Source organism: Carassius auratus, unplaced genomic scaffold, assembly GCF_003368295.1.
Source record: "Carassius auratus strain Wakin unplaced genomic scaffold, ASM336829v1 scaf_tig00026889, whole genome shotgun sequence".
Lineage (NCBI taxonomy): Eukaryota > Metazoa > Chordata > Actinopteri > Cypriniformes > Cyprinidae > Carassius > Carassius auratus.
In genome coordinates, this window is record NW_020525554.1 from 20001 (window position 1) to 35000 (window position 15000).

General features: G+C 37.3%; 3 protein-coding genes across 4 annotated transcripts in view; 1 reads left to right on the forward strand and 2 right to left on the reverse strand.

The window, feature by feature from the left end:
• LOC113078863 (katanin p60 ATPase-containing subunit A-like 2) overlaps positions 1–5333 on the reverse strand; it is a 6811-nt gene extending 1478 nt beyond the window's left edge. The window contains exons 1-14 of one of the 2 annotated variants that reach the window (XM_026251171.1): positions 5231–5333; positions 4617–4687; positions 4331–4497; positions 4121–4157; positions 3931–4048; positions 3731–3829; positions 3541–3606; positions 3368–3445; positions 2839–2937; positions 2313–2376; positions 2069–2187; positions 1861–1952; positions 212–322; positions 1–130 (exon numbers count right to left, since the gene is read on the reverse strand). The exon at positions 1–130 is cut by the window's left edge and continues 33 nt beyond it. In XM_026251171.1, the coding sequence (XP_026106956.1) occupies positions 1–130; positions 212–322; positions 1861–1952; positions 2069–2187; positions 2313–2376; positions 2839–2937; positions 3368–3445; positions 3541–3606; positions 3731–3829; positions 3931–4048; positions 4121–4157; positions 4331–4497; positions 4617–4687; positions 5231–5281 (1302 nt within the window). In that variant the 5' untranslated portion in view covers positions 5282–5333. Of the gene's footprint in view, positions 131–211; positions 323–1860; positions 1953–2068; positions 2188–2312; positions 2377–2838; positions 3010–3367; positions 3446–3540; positions 3607–3730; positions 3830–3930; positions 4049–4120; positions 4158–4330; positions 4498–4616; positions 4688–5230 lie in introns of both variants that reach the window. The other variant, XM_026251170.1, reaches the window with a different exon arrangement.
• Positions 5334–6111: 778 nt separating this feature from the next.
• On the reverse strand, positions 6112–9426 carry LOC113078862 (sigma non-opioid intracellular receptor 1-like). The gene is made up of 4 exons (XM_026251169.1): positions 9147–9426; positions 8643–8843; positions 6879–6971; positions 6112–6796 (listed from the first exon to the last, which is right to left on the reverse strand). Exons 1-4 carry the CDS (start codon positions 9289–9291, stop codon positions 6567–6569), a joined length of 669 nt encoding a protein of 222 aa, XP_026106954.1. The 5' UTR covers positions 9292–9426; the 3' UTR covers positions 6112–6566.
• A 91-nt stretch (positions 9427–9517) lies between these two features.
• LOC113078861 (galactose-1-phosphate uridylyltransferase-like) overlaps positions 9518–15000 on the forward strand; it is a 72361-nt gene continuing 66878 nt past the window's right edge. The window contains exons 1-4 of the mRNA XM_026251168.1: positions 9518–9891; positions 10474–10643; positions 11550–11625; positions 11803–11851. Coding sequence (XP_026106953.1) covers positions 9855–9891; positions 10474–10643; positions 11550–11625; positions 11803–11851 — 332 coding nt within the window. The 5' untranslated portion in view covers positions 9518–9854. The remainder of the gene's footprint in view (positions 9892–10473; positions 10644–11549; positions 11626–11802; positions 11852–15000) is intronic.

Genomic DNA, 15000 nt, shown 5'->3' on the forward strand with positions numbered 1-15000 from the left:
TAGCTCCACCCCCCCTGTGTTACTAACTGGAGGCAGCCAATGACTGATCATGGCTTGTCTGGCAGGGGCAGATGGCAGACCCACCAGTATACGCTTCTCCAGTCTTCTCAGCATGGCATGGTCCAACTCCCTGAAGACAGATTAGAAAGATTATAAGGAAAACCATAACAAAAGAAAAAAATAATATTGTTTCCTCACAATAACTCCTTACCAAGGTAAGTTTGAGGCAGCAAGCACAAAGACAAGATCGTTTGATCGTGCCAGTCCATCCATCTGAACTAGTAACTCCGTCTTCATCCTTCTACTGCCCTCATGATCACCTCTTAAAGAGATGTACAGTATTGTTCAAAATAATATCAGTACAATGTGACTAACCAGAATAATCAAGGTTTTTCGTATATTTTTTTATTGCTACGTGGCAAACAAGTTACCAGTAGGTTCAGTAGATTCTCAGAAAACAAATGAGACCCAGCATTCATGATATGCACGCTCTTAAGGCTGTGCAATTTGGCAATTAGTTGAATTAGTTGAAAGGGGTGTGTTCAAAAAAATAGCAGTGTGGCATTCAATCACTGAGGTCATCAATTTTGTGAAGAAACGGGTGTGAATCAGGTGGCCCCTATTTAAGGATGAAGCCAACACTTGTTGAACATGCATTTGAAAGCTGAGGAAAATGGGTCGTTCAAGACATTGTTCAGAAGAACAGCGTACTTTGATTAAAAAGTTGATTAGAGAGGGGAAAACCTATAAAGAGGTGCAAAAAATGATAGGCTGTTCAGCTAAAATGATCTCCAATGCCTTAAAATGGAGAGCAAAACCAGAGAGACGTGGAAGAAAACGGAAGACAACCATCAAAATGGATAGAAGAATAACCAGAATGGCAAAGGCTCAGCCAATGATCACCTCCAGGATGATCAAAGACAGTCTGGAGTTACCTGTAAGTACTGTGACAGTTAGAAGACGTCTGTGTGAAGCTAATCTATTTTCAAGAATCCCCCGCAAAAAGGCATGTGCAGAAGAGGTTACAATTTGCCAAAGAACACATCAACTGGCCTAAAGAGAAATGGAGGAACATTTTGTGGACTGATGAGAGTAAAATTGTTCTTTTTGGGTCCAAGGGCCACAGGCAGTTTGTGAGACGACCCCCAAACTCTGAATTCAAGCCACAGTACACAGTGAAGACGGTGAAGCATGGAGGTGCAAGCATCATGATATGGGCATGTTTCTCCTACTATGGTGTTGGGCCTATTTATCGCATACCAGGGATCATGGATCAGTTTGCATATGTTAAAATACTTGAAGAGGTCATGTTGCCCTATGCTGAAGAGGACATGCCCTTGAAATGGTTGTTTCAACAAGACAATGACCCAAAACACACTAGTAAACGGGCAAAGTCTTGGTTCCAAACCAACAAAATTAATGTTATGGAGTGGCCAGCCCAATCTCCAGACCTTAATCCAATTGAGAACTTGTGGGGTGATATCAAAAATGCTGTTTCTGAAGCAAAACCAAGAAATGTGAATGAAAGGTAGACACTGCTATTTTTTTGAACACACCCCTTTCAACTAATTGCCCAATTGCACAGCCTTAAGAGCGTGCATATCATGAATGCTGGGTCTTGTTTGTTTTCTGACAATCTACTGAACCTACTGGTAACTTGTTTGCCACGTAGCAATAAAAAATATACTAAAAACCTTGATTATTCTGGTTAGTCACATTGTACTGCTATTATTTTGAACAATACTGTAAAGAGCAAAACAGAAATTGTGTATTTTAATAGTTATGGACCGTGTCCTAGGAGTGAGATTTCAGGTTGTTTTATAAGCTTCCTGTCAGTGAAAGTTACAGGCTCATGCTCACCCTTGGCCAACCCCTCGCTGGCTCATCACTGATTCCAGCTCATCCAAGAAAATGGTGGATGGAGCGTGATATCTTGCCAGCTCAAACAAAACCTGTAGATTATCATAACATGAGGGAAACCAGTGTTTCGCTGAGCACAACCTTTTCCCCACACATCTCATAAAACAATAAAATAACACAAATCTGAGAAAATAATGTCTCTCCGGACCCGAACCAGCTTCTCAGAGTCTCCCCTCCATTTGCTGACAATACTGGATGCAGAGATGTTGAAGAATGTTGTGTTGCACTCCGTGGCCACAGCTTTGGCCAGCATCGTCTTTCCTGTGCCTGATTTTTGAGCGACAGTCATCACATTAAGATCATATCACACACAAAATTTGTTATATTTTATATTCAGGGACTGAATATTTTCACAAATGGATTTACACAAACAGAAAACAGAAAGATCAGACCTGGCGGTCCATACAGGAGTAAACCCTTCCATGGTGCCAGAATTCCAGTGAACAGCTGCGGATACTGAAAAAAAGATTGTGGTTAGAACCAGATACCACTTTATCTTTATCTAATACATGATATGGTCCAAGTATTAACAAAACTGAGCCTCAAAATGTCCTTCAGCATAATGTGATGTAATCATATTCTTCATACAGTTTTAACTTTAAGTGCTACAAGCAGAATTTCCAGGTAATTCTGTACGACAGCAGGCTCCTTCACCACATGATCGAGTCGGGGAAGACAAATAACGCTTGCATTTCCTGTTTGTCGGGAGCGTATTGTGGATTTGTAGTCATCAGCAGAGAGGCCAGAGATGAGGCGGAGATGTGAGCGGTCAGATTGGATGGTATTCAGGTATAGATTTCATGTCATCTTAAGAAATAACCCAGAGCCCGGCTTTCCTCTAGCCTTTAGTGGAGATGTATTCAGAATCGAAGGCAGGCGGCAGCTGGAGAAATACCAAAGTGTTTAGCGGCCAAGCACCTTAATGGGGTAGACGACAGCTTCTTTGACTAATCGCTTGGCAGCCTCCAGGCCTATAATGTCGTCCCAGCGCACGTTGGGGTTGTGTAAATAGATATCCTTTATGGAGAGACAGGAGAGAAAGATGAAATGGAGTGCTTCAATAATACATGTCCCAGCTTCTGTATGTATCTGCACACACACACACACACACACACAATGATATTGGGATGTGTCACACTGTATCATAAAACAGACTGCATGCTGCTCTCTAGTGTTGAATCAGTGTTGGAATTGCACAGTATTTTTCATTATTAATAATGTATGGATTGTCGTTACACATGTAATGCTTCATGAAAAAATATATCAAATGAGATATATATATATATATATATATATATATATATATAAAATAAAAAAAATTATATATATATATATATATATATATATATATACACACACACACACACATATATATTCTTCATAATATTTCCCTAACATAGCACAAAACTGCCGCACAAGGGAAGTAATTTCATTAACATTGACTTACTCTGCTAATAACCGCTGCAAGTTCCCTCATGTCACTGTTCATCCCAGTGAAGGCACTTATGGGTTTCAGCAAACGCTCCTGTCAGAATAAAGGATGAGGGATGTTTCAGAATGATTTTCTATCACAGCTGTTTCAGTTGCTTTGAATCTGAAGTAAACATGCAGTTGACCTACTGAGAGATCTGTGCAGGGCAGGACTGAGTCTTTAACTGCATCAGGAATCAGACTCCTGTAATCAACCTGATGAAGAGAGAAAGAAAGTCTTGTGGGTTTTAAACTGCATGAAGGTGAGTACAGTACATGATGACAAAATATTAGTTTTTGAGGCAAATGTTTGAATAAACAAGACTTAAAAAAGAAAGACCTTTCTCATGTGTGTCCCCTCTTCTGCCCCGGTCCTGATGAGAGGAGACACGTTCAGACCAAACCCTAATGCTTCCGCAGGCGTCAGCCGCTCTCCTTCCTGCACAGAGCATGCAAAGCGACTCTGTCTTGTTTAAAGAGTATATAATAGTTTCTTCAAACCAAAAAAATAAATAAAAAATTATAAGTTTGTAGACTTACACTGGATTTGCTGGAGTCTCTTCCTGTTAGTTTAGATTCAGTCTTTTTAACAGTGTTTCTGGATGGAGGTCGCTGGGCGGAGCTGATTTTTGGGAGTGTGTGACTGGATGATGACGTCCTTTCACAAATTAATACACACATGGTGAATAAAAACATTTGAATGTTCTTATGGTAAAAGTACTATACATACCTTCTTTTACCACAGCTCTTTACTAGCCGACCCTCTCCTATAAAGAAAAATTACACTAAATAATAACCTTTATTAACATTTTAACAAGTATTATTACACTATGAATGGCTTTTTATGTACATGCAAACACACACACACACACACACACACACACATAAATAATACAACAATATTTATGAAGTTTCACAGAAGTAAAAAGTAAAATCTCACCTTGTTCTGTCAGTTTCTTTGTCAGTTTGGGATATTTCTGAAACTTTACTAAATAATAACTCTCATATTCCATAAGAACGGTCTCCAGGTCAACATTATCACACACCTCAAAACGGCATAAAGCAAAACTGCTTTCTTTTTCTAAGGCTTTAGCTGAATCCATATACCTGTGCAGTCAAAGAGAGAAATGACTTAAATGTATTTACACTTGTGTCTTTAAATGTGTTGTTATTGTGTGTTGTTAAATGTTATGTTATTTGGCGTTCATGGCATTTTAAGAACTCACCCCTCCTCCATTAAATGATGATAAATCAAAACCAGTAAATTTCTCCTGCGCGTCTCTGTTCTGAGTTCCTCCTGAGAAAAATACATTCGTAAAACGTTTATTTAAAATAACATCCTCAAACTAAATGTCTCGACTTTAATATGGTCCCTTGCAGCAACTGTAGTACTAGTAGCATATTTTGCGTGATATGAGTGAATATTAATTGTATCTCAAACTGATACTTTTGAGCTGTAACAGATAATCGATGAATATTTGTATCCGTCAGATGGCGCCAAATCTCACACTGAGGGAAGCGCGAAGACGGCATTACAGGTTGCTATGACGACACAGGACTCAAATAATGTAAACACGCGGATTAGTAATCACTAGCCGTCTTGCTATTTGTAAAAAGAAATTATCCGAAAGGCTATATAAAACGATAAAAAGACACTCGACTTCATTCGTACTGCATTTATCTCACAATATTTGTATTTATATACTTACACACTTTCCTCTATACACGCAGTTACACGAAAATTATTTGCTCAACACATTACAGTCTATCGCGTGAAATCATAGAGAACAAAGTTTAACACGACAGCTCCAACAACATCTTGACTTCAGCACTCACTCACCGCCTCTCTGGCCTGATTAGCAGTCCTTATGGCTTGATAAGAGAGATCCATGCTAATAAGAACACACACACACAAACACACAGCAGCGAGCTGCTGAAATGAGCGCGCGCGCGCGCGTGATACTGCCGCTGATCACCAGCAGGTGAAAACTACATAAAAGACAGGCCAAAACATTTAGAATAATGCTCACCAAGACTGCATATATTTAATAAAATATCCAGTACAATTTGTAATTTATTTATTGTACAATTTCTAATAACTATTTCTATTTTAAAATATTGTTAAAATGTAATTTATTTCTGTGACGTAAAGCTGTATTTTCTGTATCATTACCCCAGTCTTCAGGGTCACATGATCTTCAGAAATCATTTACCACTCAGTTATTATGAATAGTTATTGATGCTGAATTATTAATAATATAATGAGTATCAATGTAATAATAATAATAATAATAATAGTAATAATAATAATACATTTGGTCAGTGGGCAGCCAAAGGGAGCTCGGCTGACATAATATTTTTGTGGAAACCATAATTTATAACATTACATTACTCACCCCAAACTTTTGAATGGTATTGTTTCCACAAAAAATATTTAGTAGCAAAAACATTCTAACACTGATGATAATAACAAAATGCTTCTTGAGCAGCAAATTCAGTAATGTATAAATAAAAATAAATAAAAAATGAAATAAAAATAAGTCTTTGTACATAAAATATATATGTATGTATATATATATATATATATATACATACATACATATATTATTTTTTTTGTCACATTCCTTATTTAACAGATACACGATAGAAATTTATTTGCCAGATACATAATAGAAAACAAAAAATAATTTCTATATAACTTTAAATAAAAGACTTCACCAATACCAATTAATAGGTTTATTCTGGAGCGACTGCGGGCTGAACAGGAGACAGATCAGTTCTGAACAATGTATCTCATGAAAAATAAAGCAACAATTAATATTCATTAGTATATTTAATGTGAAAAGAGTGTGATCTGGAAATACAGGAAGCTACCTTTTGATTGTTTTATCCATACCTCGTAATAACCGTTTCAAGACAGTATGGAGCTGCTAAAACATCTTGCCACGTTCAAACAAACACTGTGTTGACCACAACTGTGTTTCACTTTTGGAAAATTCATCTGATAAACTCTTTGTACAGTACGGAAAATAAAACTTCAATCATTGGAAAAGTAATCACAAGAAGTGTTTTCCATAGATCCAGGGTGTGGAAGACGCACACCTGATGTTGTGGTCAGTCATCAGAATAACTCAGAGATGTGTGTGTGTGTGTGTGTGTGTGTGTGTGTGTGTGTTTCAGAGGACGCCGGTCTCAGTGAGGAAAGTGCTAGCCTCCAGGATCATACTCTTCACATAAACACGTACAGTATAAAACAGAGTCAGAAAGTCCTGTGTGCTGAAGACGGTGTCGGCCAGAGCGAAGCCCAGCGTGGAGGGAATGAATCCTCGGCCGTACTCCACCATCCAGGTCCCGGCGCTCCACTGCACTGATGTGGCTTCTCCCACCGCGTGCACGATCGTGTCTCCTGCCACCACAAACACAGGCTTCACCCCACCGTCAGACTCACGTGTGTGTGTGTGTGCGGATGAGACGTGTGCTGGCTGTACCTGGATAGTACGTCTCGCTTTTAGTGCTGCCTTCTCTCCACTGCCTGAAGGTCCCAGAAATGATGGTGTCTGATATCTCTGCCCAGTAACGACCTGAAGGAGGAACGTGAGAATACAAGACAGATTTGGTGGCATTGCTGCATTTACTGTTGGAGCACACATATGATGTGGGGGAAAAAAATGTGCGTTATTTATTTATCTATCTTTCCACTTTTTTATGCCATACTTTTATGGCGATCTCTGAATAAATTATACAAGGTACACAATTCACAAAAGGTTATAAAAGACATTTCAGATGTATACTAGACAAAAATTTTAAATATAAAATACATTCAGGTGATACATTTGTAAATAAATCAGTAAGACACACCTCTAAACAGTGGAATCCAATAAAATATGCTTCACGGTTATTTTCGTTTGGGAAGTAAGGCATGATGTTGGTTCTTTTACCTTTTAATAAATATCCATGTGTAGATCTCTTTTTTCAAGATCTTAATTTATCACAATAATTCACAATTCTTAAACTACTCATAAGTAGCACAGTTAAATACATTTTATGGGTCAAAATCAATTATTTTTCTTTTATGCCACAAATCATTAGGATATTAAATAAAGATCATGTTCCATGAAGATATTTTTGGGAATTTCCTACCGTAAATATATCAAAACCTTTTCAAACACAATTTTATTTTTGATTAGTAATATGCATCGCTAAGGACTTAATTTTCTAGACAATTTTAAAGGTAATGGTTTTTCAAAATATTTTTTTGCAACCTCAGATTTCAGATTTTCAAAAAGTTGTATCTTAATATTGTCTAAATATTGTCATATACTAACAAAACAAAACAAACAAGAACAACAACAAAATCAACCCTTATGACTAGTTTTGTGGTCCAGGGTCACAAATAATTAAAATTATAACAGTGTTGCTTTAGTATTATTTATACACCAAGATATGCCAACAAGATTTTGAAATGGACTTATTTATATTTGTAGTCATTATTTATTATTTCAGTCATTTAGTCATTATTTATATTTATATATATATATATATATATTTTTATTATATTTTGGACTTTGATATTTCTATGTATCTTCATTTGATATATTTACCCTATATTTATTAATTTTAATTACATTTTTTTAAGTATATGTTTTCATCTAATATTAATATTTTATAGATCGATTTCAAATTACACATACAATTTAAACTGCCAATAAATTACTAAAATGTAAAAAACGAAAAATAAATAAATAAATAAATGAATTAGAAAAATTTAGTTTTATAGTCCTATTAATTGTAGTAATACTTCAACTTCAACTTACTTCATTTTAGTTAAGAGCTAAGGTAAAACACCACCTCCACCACCAAAAAAAGAAAGAAATTGGGAATAAAAAAAATTGACATATTTTGTCTATTAAGATCATATGACCATTTTTTATTTAAAAATATTTCTTTAGTTTTTGTTTTCAATTCCCTTTATTGCTGATGGTGATTATTATCAATAGTTTTTTTTTACAGCATTAGAGTAAAACATTATATACTAATTTATATTCTATATAATACAGCTGTACACAATTGTTTTCAATTATTATTATTCTGCAACAAGTTAATTCGAACTTAGTAATAAATATTAAAAAAATAATAATGTTGGAGTGCAAAAAGTCATACGATCCTATAGTATTCTTTATTTTTGATTTTTTTCTTTCTTTCTTTCTTTTAATTTTGAGGACACACATGCCCTGGAGATGTTCTTGACCCACCCGAGTGTCCGCCTGTGTCCATGGCCGTCCCGAACAGCAGCACATACTCTGTGAGAGAGGCGTGCAGCAGACACATGGAGCCCATCCAGCCGCCCGCGTTCACAAACACCCACTGCAGGTCTTCATCGGGCAGGATGTGACCCGGGTACCTCTTCCTCAGCTCCAGCACCACCTTAGAGAAGGCTTGCTCGTGGTCCTGGCCTGAGGCGCACACACACACACACACACACACACACACACACACACACACACACACACACACACACACACACACATCCAGTTTGACTGGGTTTACACATCTATCAGACAACTGACAAGCTGGGAAGAGTCATTAATGGAGAGTTATGTTATTAGATGTGCTATTAGCTCAAAATATATTTTAAACAACTCTTTTAGACAGACAATATAACTATCTGAATACAACTTTTAAGCTTTGTGTTGCTAGGAAGAACAAGAATTACTGCAACATCATGTCAACAGATGTGACTTCAGAATAGAACTCACCTGCATACTGTTTGGCTACCCTGGCAACATCTTCTTTTGTAAAGACATACTGTTTATTTGCCATCCAGTATCTTATAAACTGAACTGTCAACGCCAGAAACCCGAGAACCACCACCGTTTTTAGAATAAAGCGTATTACAGACATCTTAAACCGGGTAAAAACGACTGTTTGAAAGTAAACCGCTGACTAAGATTGCGAAAGACATTAAACAAGACTTCATTCAGACGCACAGCATGATTGCACACACGACAGGTGACGGGCGATGACGCGAGGTGACGTCACGTCGGTGGCAACCAATCGGGTGCCACAAGCGGGGAGTTCTAGTCCAATGAAATCGCTCAGGGCGCTACACGGAAGAAGGCGGTGCATGTTTATCATCAAATAACCACCAAAATACGCAAAATACACAAAGCAGCTTTTATTGATACAGTGAAACATATCGAAGAAATGCATGTATTTATGTATGTGGTATTATTAATGTTCTCGGGGAGCCTGTAAACAGTGCCAGCACAGTTCGGTTTATTCATCTTTAGAAGCCAAGTACTGCGTTTTATTTGCGCAGCACTGTTCACGTGAGGCTCTTAAGGAGGGAGGTCAAATGAAAACTTGCACCTCTAGAAAGAAACAATCAATTGATTCATGTTAAAATCCCCGTGACTGTGATCGGATATATTTCGTAAGCTCGGGAGATTATATTAAGCAGTAAAATGGACAGTTTCAGTAAACCCACGTTTGATCCTAAAGGTAAGGAATGTTTTGACATGTTGACACTTGTGTATATTTATGTTCTAAGCTTTGAACTCTGCGTGATTCACAGAGAAAACTTAAATACCATGCAATAATCAGTTTTTGTTACTATTCCTTTGATTTGAATCCGCTGAAAATGTTCTAGTTGATAGATGAGTCACGTGACGGCTGGAAGCGGATCATGTGATTCATGTGATTCGGTGGGAAGTCCGAGTCATTTTACCGAATCGGTTCGTTTGGACAGTTGGTCAATGAAGCGGTTCAAATGGTTCAAACTCATATTACTAGTTCACTTTAAGAGTCATTCTAAAATAAAATAAATTTTTAGTATTTTTTATAAATGCTATTGTTTATCACAATGCTTTAAAATAAGTATAGGTTACTTGGGATTTCATTTTATGATAGTTATGTTTGTTTTAAACTGTCAAATTGTCCTGCAAAATTAATTTACAAGCTCTTTTAAAAAGACTATAAAAAGATTATTTGTGGTTTGTGATTTAGAAATGAACACACTGAGTGGCAAAGTTCTGCCTGTTACCTTTCAAATCAAATCTCACATGATTCTTGACTTTGTTTCAGAGCATCAGCATTTAAGGTACAATCCCCTGCGGGACTCCTGGGTTCTGGTCTCGGCTCACCGGATGAAGCGTCCGTGGAAAGGACAGGTGGAGAAACCCCCAGAGGACAACATCCCTCGACACGACCCACACAACCCCCTCTGTCCCGGCAGCGTGAGGGCTAATGGACAGGTGAGCAAGACGGCTAGTACTTTTAACAGTACTGTAGCTTTGCAGGTAGTTTCTTGAAGCATCTTGGAGACGTTGCCACAGATCTTCTGGATTGAGTCTGTCTCAGTTTGTTCTGTTTCTTCAAGAGATCTTCACTGTCCTTTCTGCTCGTGCAATAATAATATGCAAATCAGCATATTAGAATGATTTGTGAAGGATCATGTGACACTGAAGACTGGAGTATGATGATGCTGAAAATTCAGCTTTGATCACAGGAATAAATTACATTTTAACAATATATAGAAAACAGTCATTTTACATTTGTAATACTATCTCACTTATTATTATTTTATTTTTATTTTTTTATCAAATAAATGCAGCCTTGTCAAAGCCTGGCAATGTCATAGAGAGTTATCAGATTGTTATAAAACGGTCCATTTACAGGATTTTAAACATTCATGAGCTTCTAGTTATAGGCTGTTGACACCTCTGGCTCAGCCTGCGGCATCATGGGAGCTTTTTATACGAAGACAGATGAAAGTGTCTTCTCTGTGGAAAGTGATGTGTCTGCATTCTCTGACTAAGCAGAAAAATGCGGTGATATCCTTTCCTTGAACGTACATTTCTCTCCATCTGCCCGTGTGAGTTATACAGCGATGGATATTCACTGGCATAGTTTATTTAAGCCTGACGAATGTTCCTGGCCGACTCTCTCATTCCTGGACATTATTATTTAATGATTAATTAAATACAGAAAGTTGCCAGGCTACTTCACATTCAGATTAGTTCTTGAACTCACTTTTTCACGTTGTTCAGATATCCGTTTGGCTGGAAGCATCTTGTCTAATCGGATATTATGTCAAGCTGAGGAAGAGCAAACTGAAGGAGAGAGAGCGCTCAGGGATGTTTTCCTCTGTTTTATTGCAGGTGAATCCTGAGTATGACAGCACGTTCATGTTTGACAATGATTTCCCTGCTCTCCAGCCTGACGCTCCAGATCCCGGTATGATCTACCGTCCCATTCAGTCCTCACTTCAGTTCAGAGTCATATCTACTGCTAACTTCCTGCTGGGTGTAATTGTAAAACATTTAATGTGCAACTATGATCTGTATGCTAGTGAAGCATTTCATTTCAATGTTTGAACAGTTTGCTGATCATCTGTTTTATTACTGGTTCTAGGATCAGATCATCATCCACTTTTCCAAAGCAAAGCAGCCAGAGGTGTTTGGTGAGAACAGTTTATTTCTTCTTCTTTTAAGAATGAAAATGACCAACTAGTACTGCTGGCGTTACTGTTAACAAACAACCCTTAAGCCTAAATATTCAGATTAGGCATGAGTCTCATTGTGCACTGTTTGTAAGAGATGAAGGATTTTATAAATTGTGTGACTTGTTACAGAGAGGTGTGCGGTTACTTTTCTAAATGAGCAGATATATGATAATGTAAACAACTATGATAATCGAAGCCACTAGGCGAGTACTAGGTCATTCCACAGACAAAAAAAAAAAAAATGTGACAGAGTGTAAACAAATGAAAAATAAATATTTAATAAGCAAATGATTATTATGTAGTACAAATAAATAAAAAAATACATTTATAACATAAATGCAAATAACGAATGAATAAATACATTTGATATAAATAAATAACTTTAAATAAATACATTTATTTATAAAGTTAAAGATAACTAAGTAAATAAATAAATAATGAATAAATAAACTGATAAATGCATTTTATATATATATATAGTCTTTTTGAAAATCATCTGATCAATTGCAATTGTTCATTCACAACCATAATTTTCTGTTTCTGTAGATTTTAGTCAAAATGGTGGGGGAAAATAATCAAATTAATAGAAAGTAAATATTTTCCAGATACCCTTTTACAGCTATAATAATAGATCTTTATAAGATTAAATTATATAGATGCATCTATTTTTTTGGGGGGTTCCCTCGGAAGGGGAACATCACATTTGGGGGTTCTTTGGCATCAAACAAACAAACAACAACAACAAAAAAAAGGGGGATTAAAAGATGCTTATCCAAAGAAACTTACAGTAGGTTCTTTCCTCTTGGTCCTTACTAGCCCAGATCTTTAACCAGGTCCATGCCACCCTCCCAATTTTATATTATTCTTCATTTTCCTTATAACAGTATATATTTTTATTTATTTATTTTTTTCATTTACATCTATATTTAGTCATTTTTGGAGACACATTTATCCAATGCAACTTATAATTGGGAGATACATAAAGTGATTAATCTTAAAGAGGCAAACAGACACAGGAAGTGCTCGTAATACCAAGTTTTAGACATTGTTCGAATAAGCTAGAAAACGAAGGAATAAATAAAGAAGAGTTTTTTGTTTGTTTGTTTTTTAAGATGAAGTCAAGTAATTTAGAAAGAGATGAGTTTTCAGCTGTTGTTTGAAAATTTTCAGTGATTCAGCCTTCGGATAGAGGTGGGAACATCATTCCACCAGCCAGGAATGTTGAACGAGAATGTTCTGGAAAGTGATTTTGAGCCTCTCTGTGATGGTACCAGCGGATCTCAGACTTCTGGAGGGGATGTAGACTTGTAGTAGTGAGTGGAAGTAGGTGGGTGCTGAGCCATTCTGAATCATTTGAAGAGGTTTGAGTGTGCTTGATGGAAGTCCAGCCAAAAAGCATTGCAATAGTGCAACCTAGAAATGACAAGGGCCTGGATAAGAATTTGTGCAGCATGCTGCATTAAAAACGGCCTGATCGTTCTGATGTTGTGCAGTGCAAACCTGCAAGATTGAGCCTAGCTGGATGGAAAAATCATGCTGTAGAGTTGGAGTGGCAGGGAAGACAAGAAGCTCAGTCTTTGCCAGGTTGAGCTATAAGTTATATTCTTTCATCCATGCCGAGATGTTCGCTAGGCAGCCTGAGATCCACGCAGCTACTGTTGGATCATCTGGTTGAAATGAGATATAGAGCTGTGTGTCATCAGCATGGCAATGGTAAGAGAAGCCATGTGCCTGTATGATGGGACCGTCGTGTATGTCGTGTATATGGAGAAGAGGAGGGGTCCTAGAAGTGATCCCTGAGGAACCCCAGTGACAAGTTGATGTGCTTTGGATACCTCCCCTCCCTAGGCCGCCCTGAACGATCTATCAGTAAGATATGATTCAAACCAGCGAAGTGGAATCGGTGTGAAGCCCAGTGATGAGAGGTTAGACAGAAGGATCTGATTATCGACAGTGTCAGAAGCAGTAGATAGATTCAGCAGAATAAGAACTGATGATTTGAAATCATATTTTGCAATCTGCAGGGCCTCCGTGACTGACAGTAGTACAGTCTCTGTTGAATGGCCATTCATGAAACCTGACTGGTTAGCATCCAGTTTGTTGTTCTGTGAAAGAAACAATGATATCTGGTTGAAAATAACTCATTTTGAGGGTTTTCGCTATGAATGGAAGGAGAGAGACAGGCCTGTAGCTATCTGTAAGAGAAGTGTTTAATGTAGGTTTTTAGTGCAGTAGAGTTACCCAAGCCTGCTTGAATGCAGTGGGGAAGCTGCCTGTGAGGAGAGATATTTTGATGATGTGTTTGAGTGCTGTTATGAGTGTAGGGGAGATTGCTTGGAGGAGGTGTGAAGGGATTGGGTCTAGAGGACATGTTATAGGATGGCTGGAGAGGAGAAGTTTGGATACTTTTGCCTCAGTGAGGGGACAGAAGGAGAAGTGGGTGTGGTTGGTTTGAAGTCGTGTGTGTGTGGGACTGAGAACTGACTGCTTATCGCTCTGGTACATTAACACAGATAGCCATAGATTAGAGCACTGAGGGATATTTTGCAGCACAGTGCGTTATCTCTGTTATTGTGGCTCATGGTCCCTCTGTAGCACTGCTAATAAACTATTTCCCAGAGTTTAATCGCACTGTGTGTAGAAATTGATTCTGCTGGCATCACCTCAGGAAAACGTTAGCTGAGAGGAAATAACTAAATGTTGTAGCAATGAGTTTGAGTCAAATCAAGGCTTTATCAGCATCGTGCTTGTTAGTGTATTATGTATTGTTATTTATGAAATCACAGTTTTTCATATTCTTACTTTGGTTTTGTGTTTTGGTATATCTTTACCAGTGTGACTTGAGTTATTAAAAAATCTGGGCTGGTAACTAAAAAGTTTGAATGCTTAAAAGTGACTTCATGGTAAGTGCACTTACAGTCTTTTGGATGAAATGTCTGCTAAATAACAATTTACACAATGTACTGGCTGTTCACTTACAGTCATACAAAAATACCATTGTCTTTTATCTATTTTTTTATTTAGGCATATTTGATCCTAATTTAGAATTTCTTACATTTTCATAATTTATATTTTAAATATCCTTTTGTTGTTGTTGTTGTCATTTT

Excerpts from the sequence above, each read along its gene's own strand:
- LOC113078862 (XM_026251169.1), bottom strand. The coding sequence starts at position 9,291 with ATGTCTGTAATACGCTTTATTCTAAAAACGGTGGTGGTTCTCGGGTTT. Across the intron at positions 6,972-8,642 it reads GGACACAGGCGGACACTCGG|GTCGTTACTGGGCAGAGATA; the intron begins GTGGGTCAAGAA and ends TTCCTCCTTCAG. Across the intron at positions 6,797-6,878 it reads AAGCGAGACGTACTATCCAG|GAGACACGATCGTGCACGCG; the intron begins GTACAGCCAGCA and ends TTGTGGTGGCAG.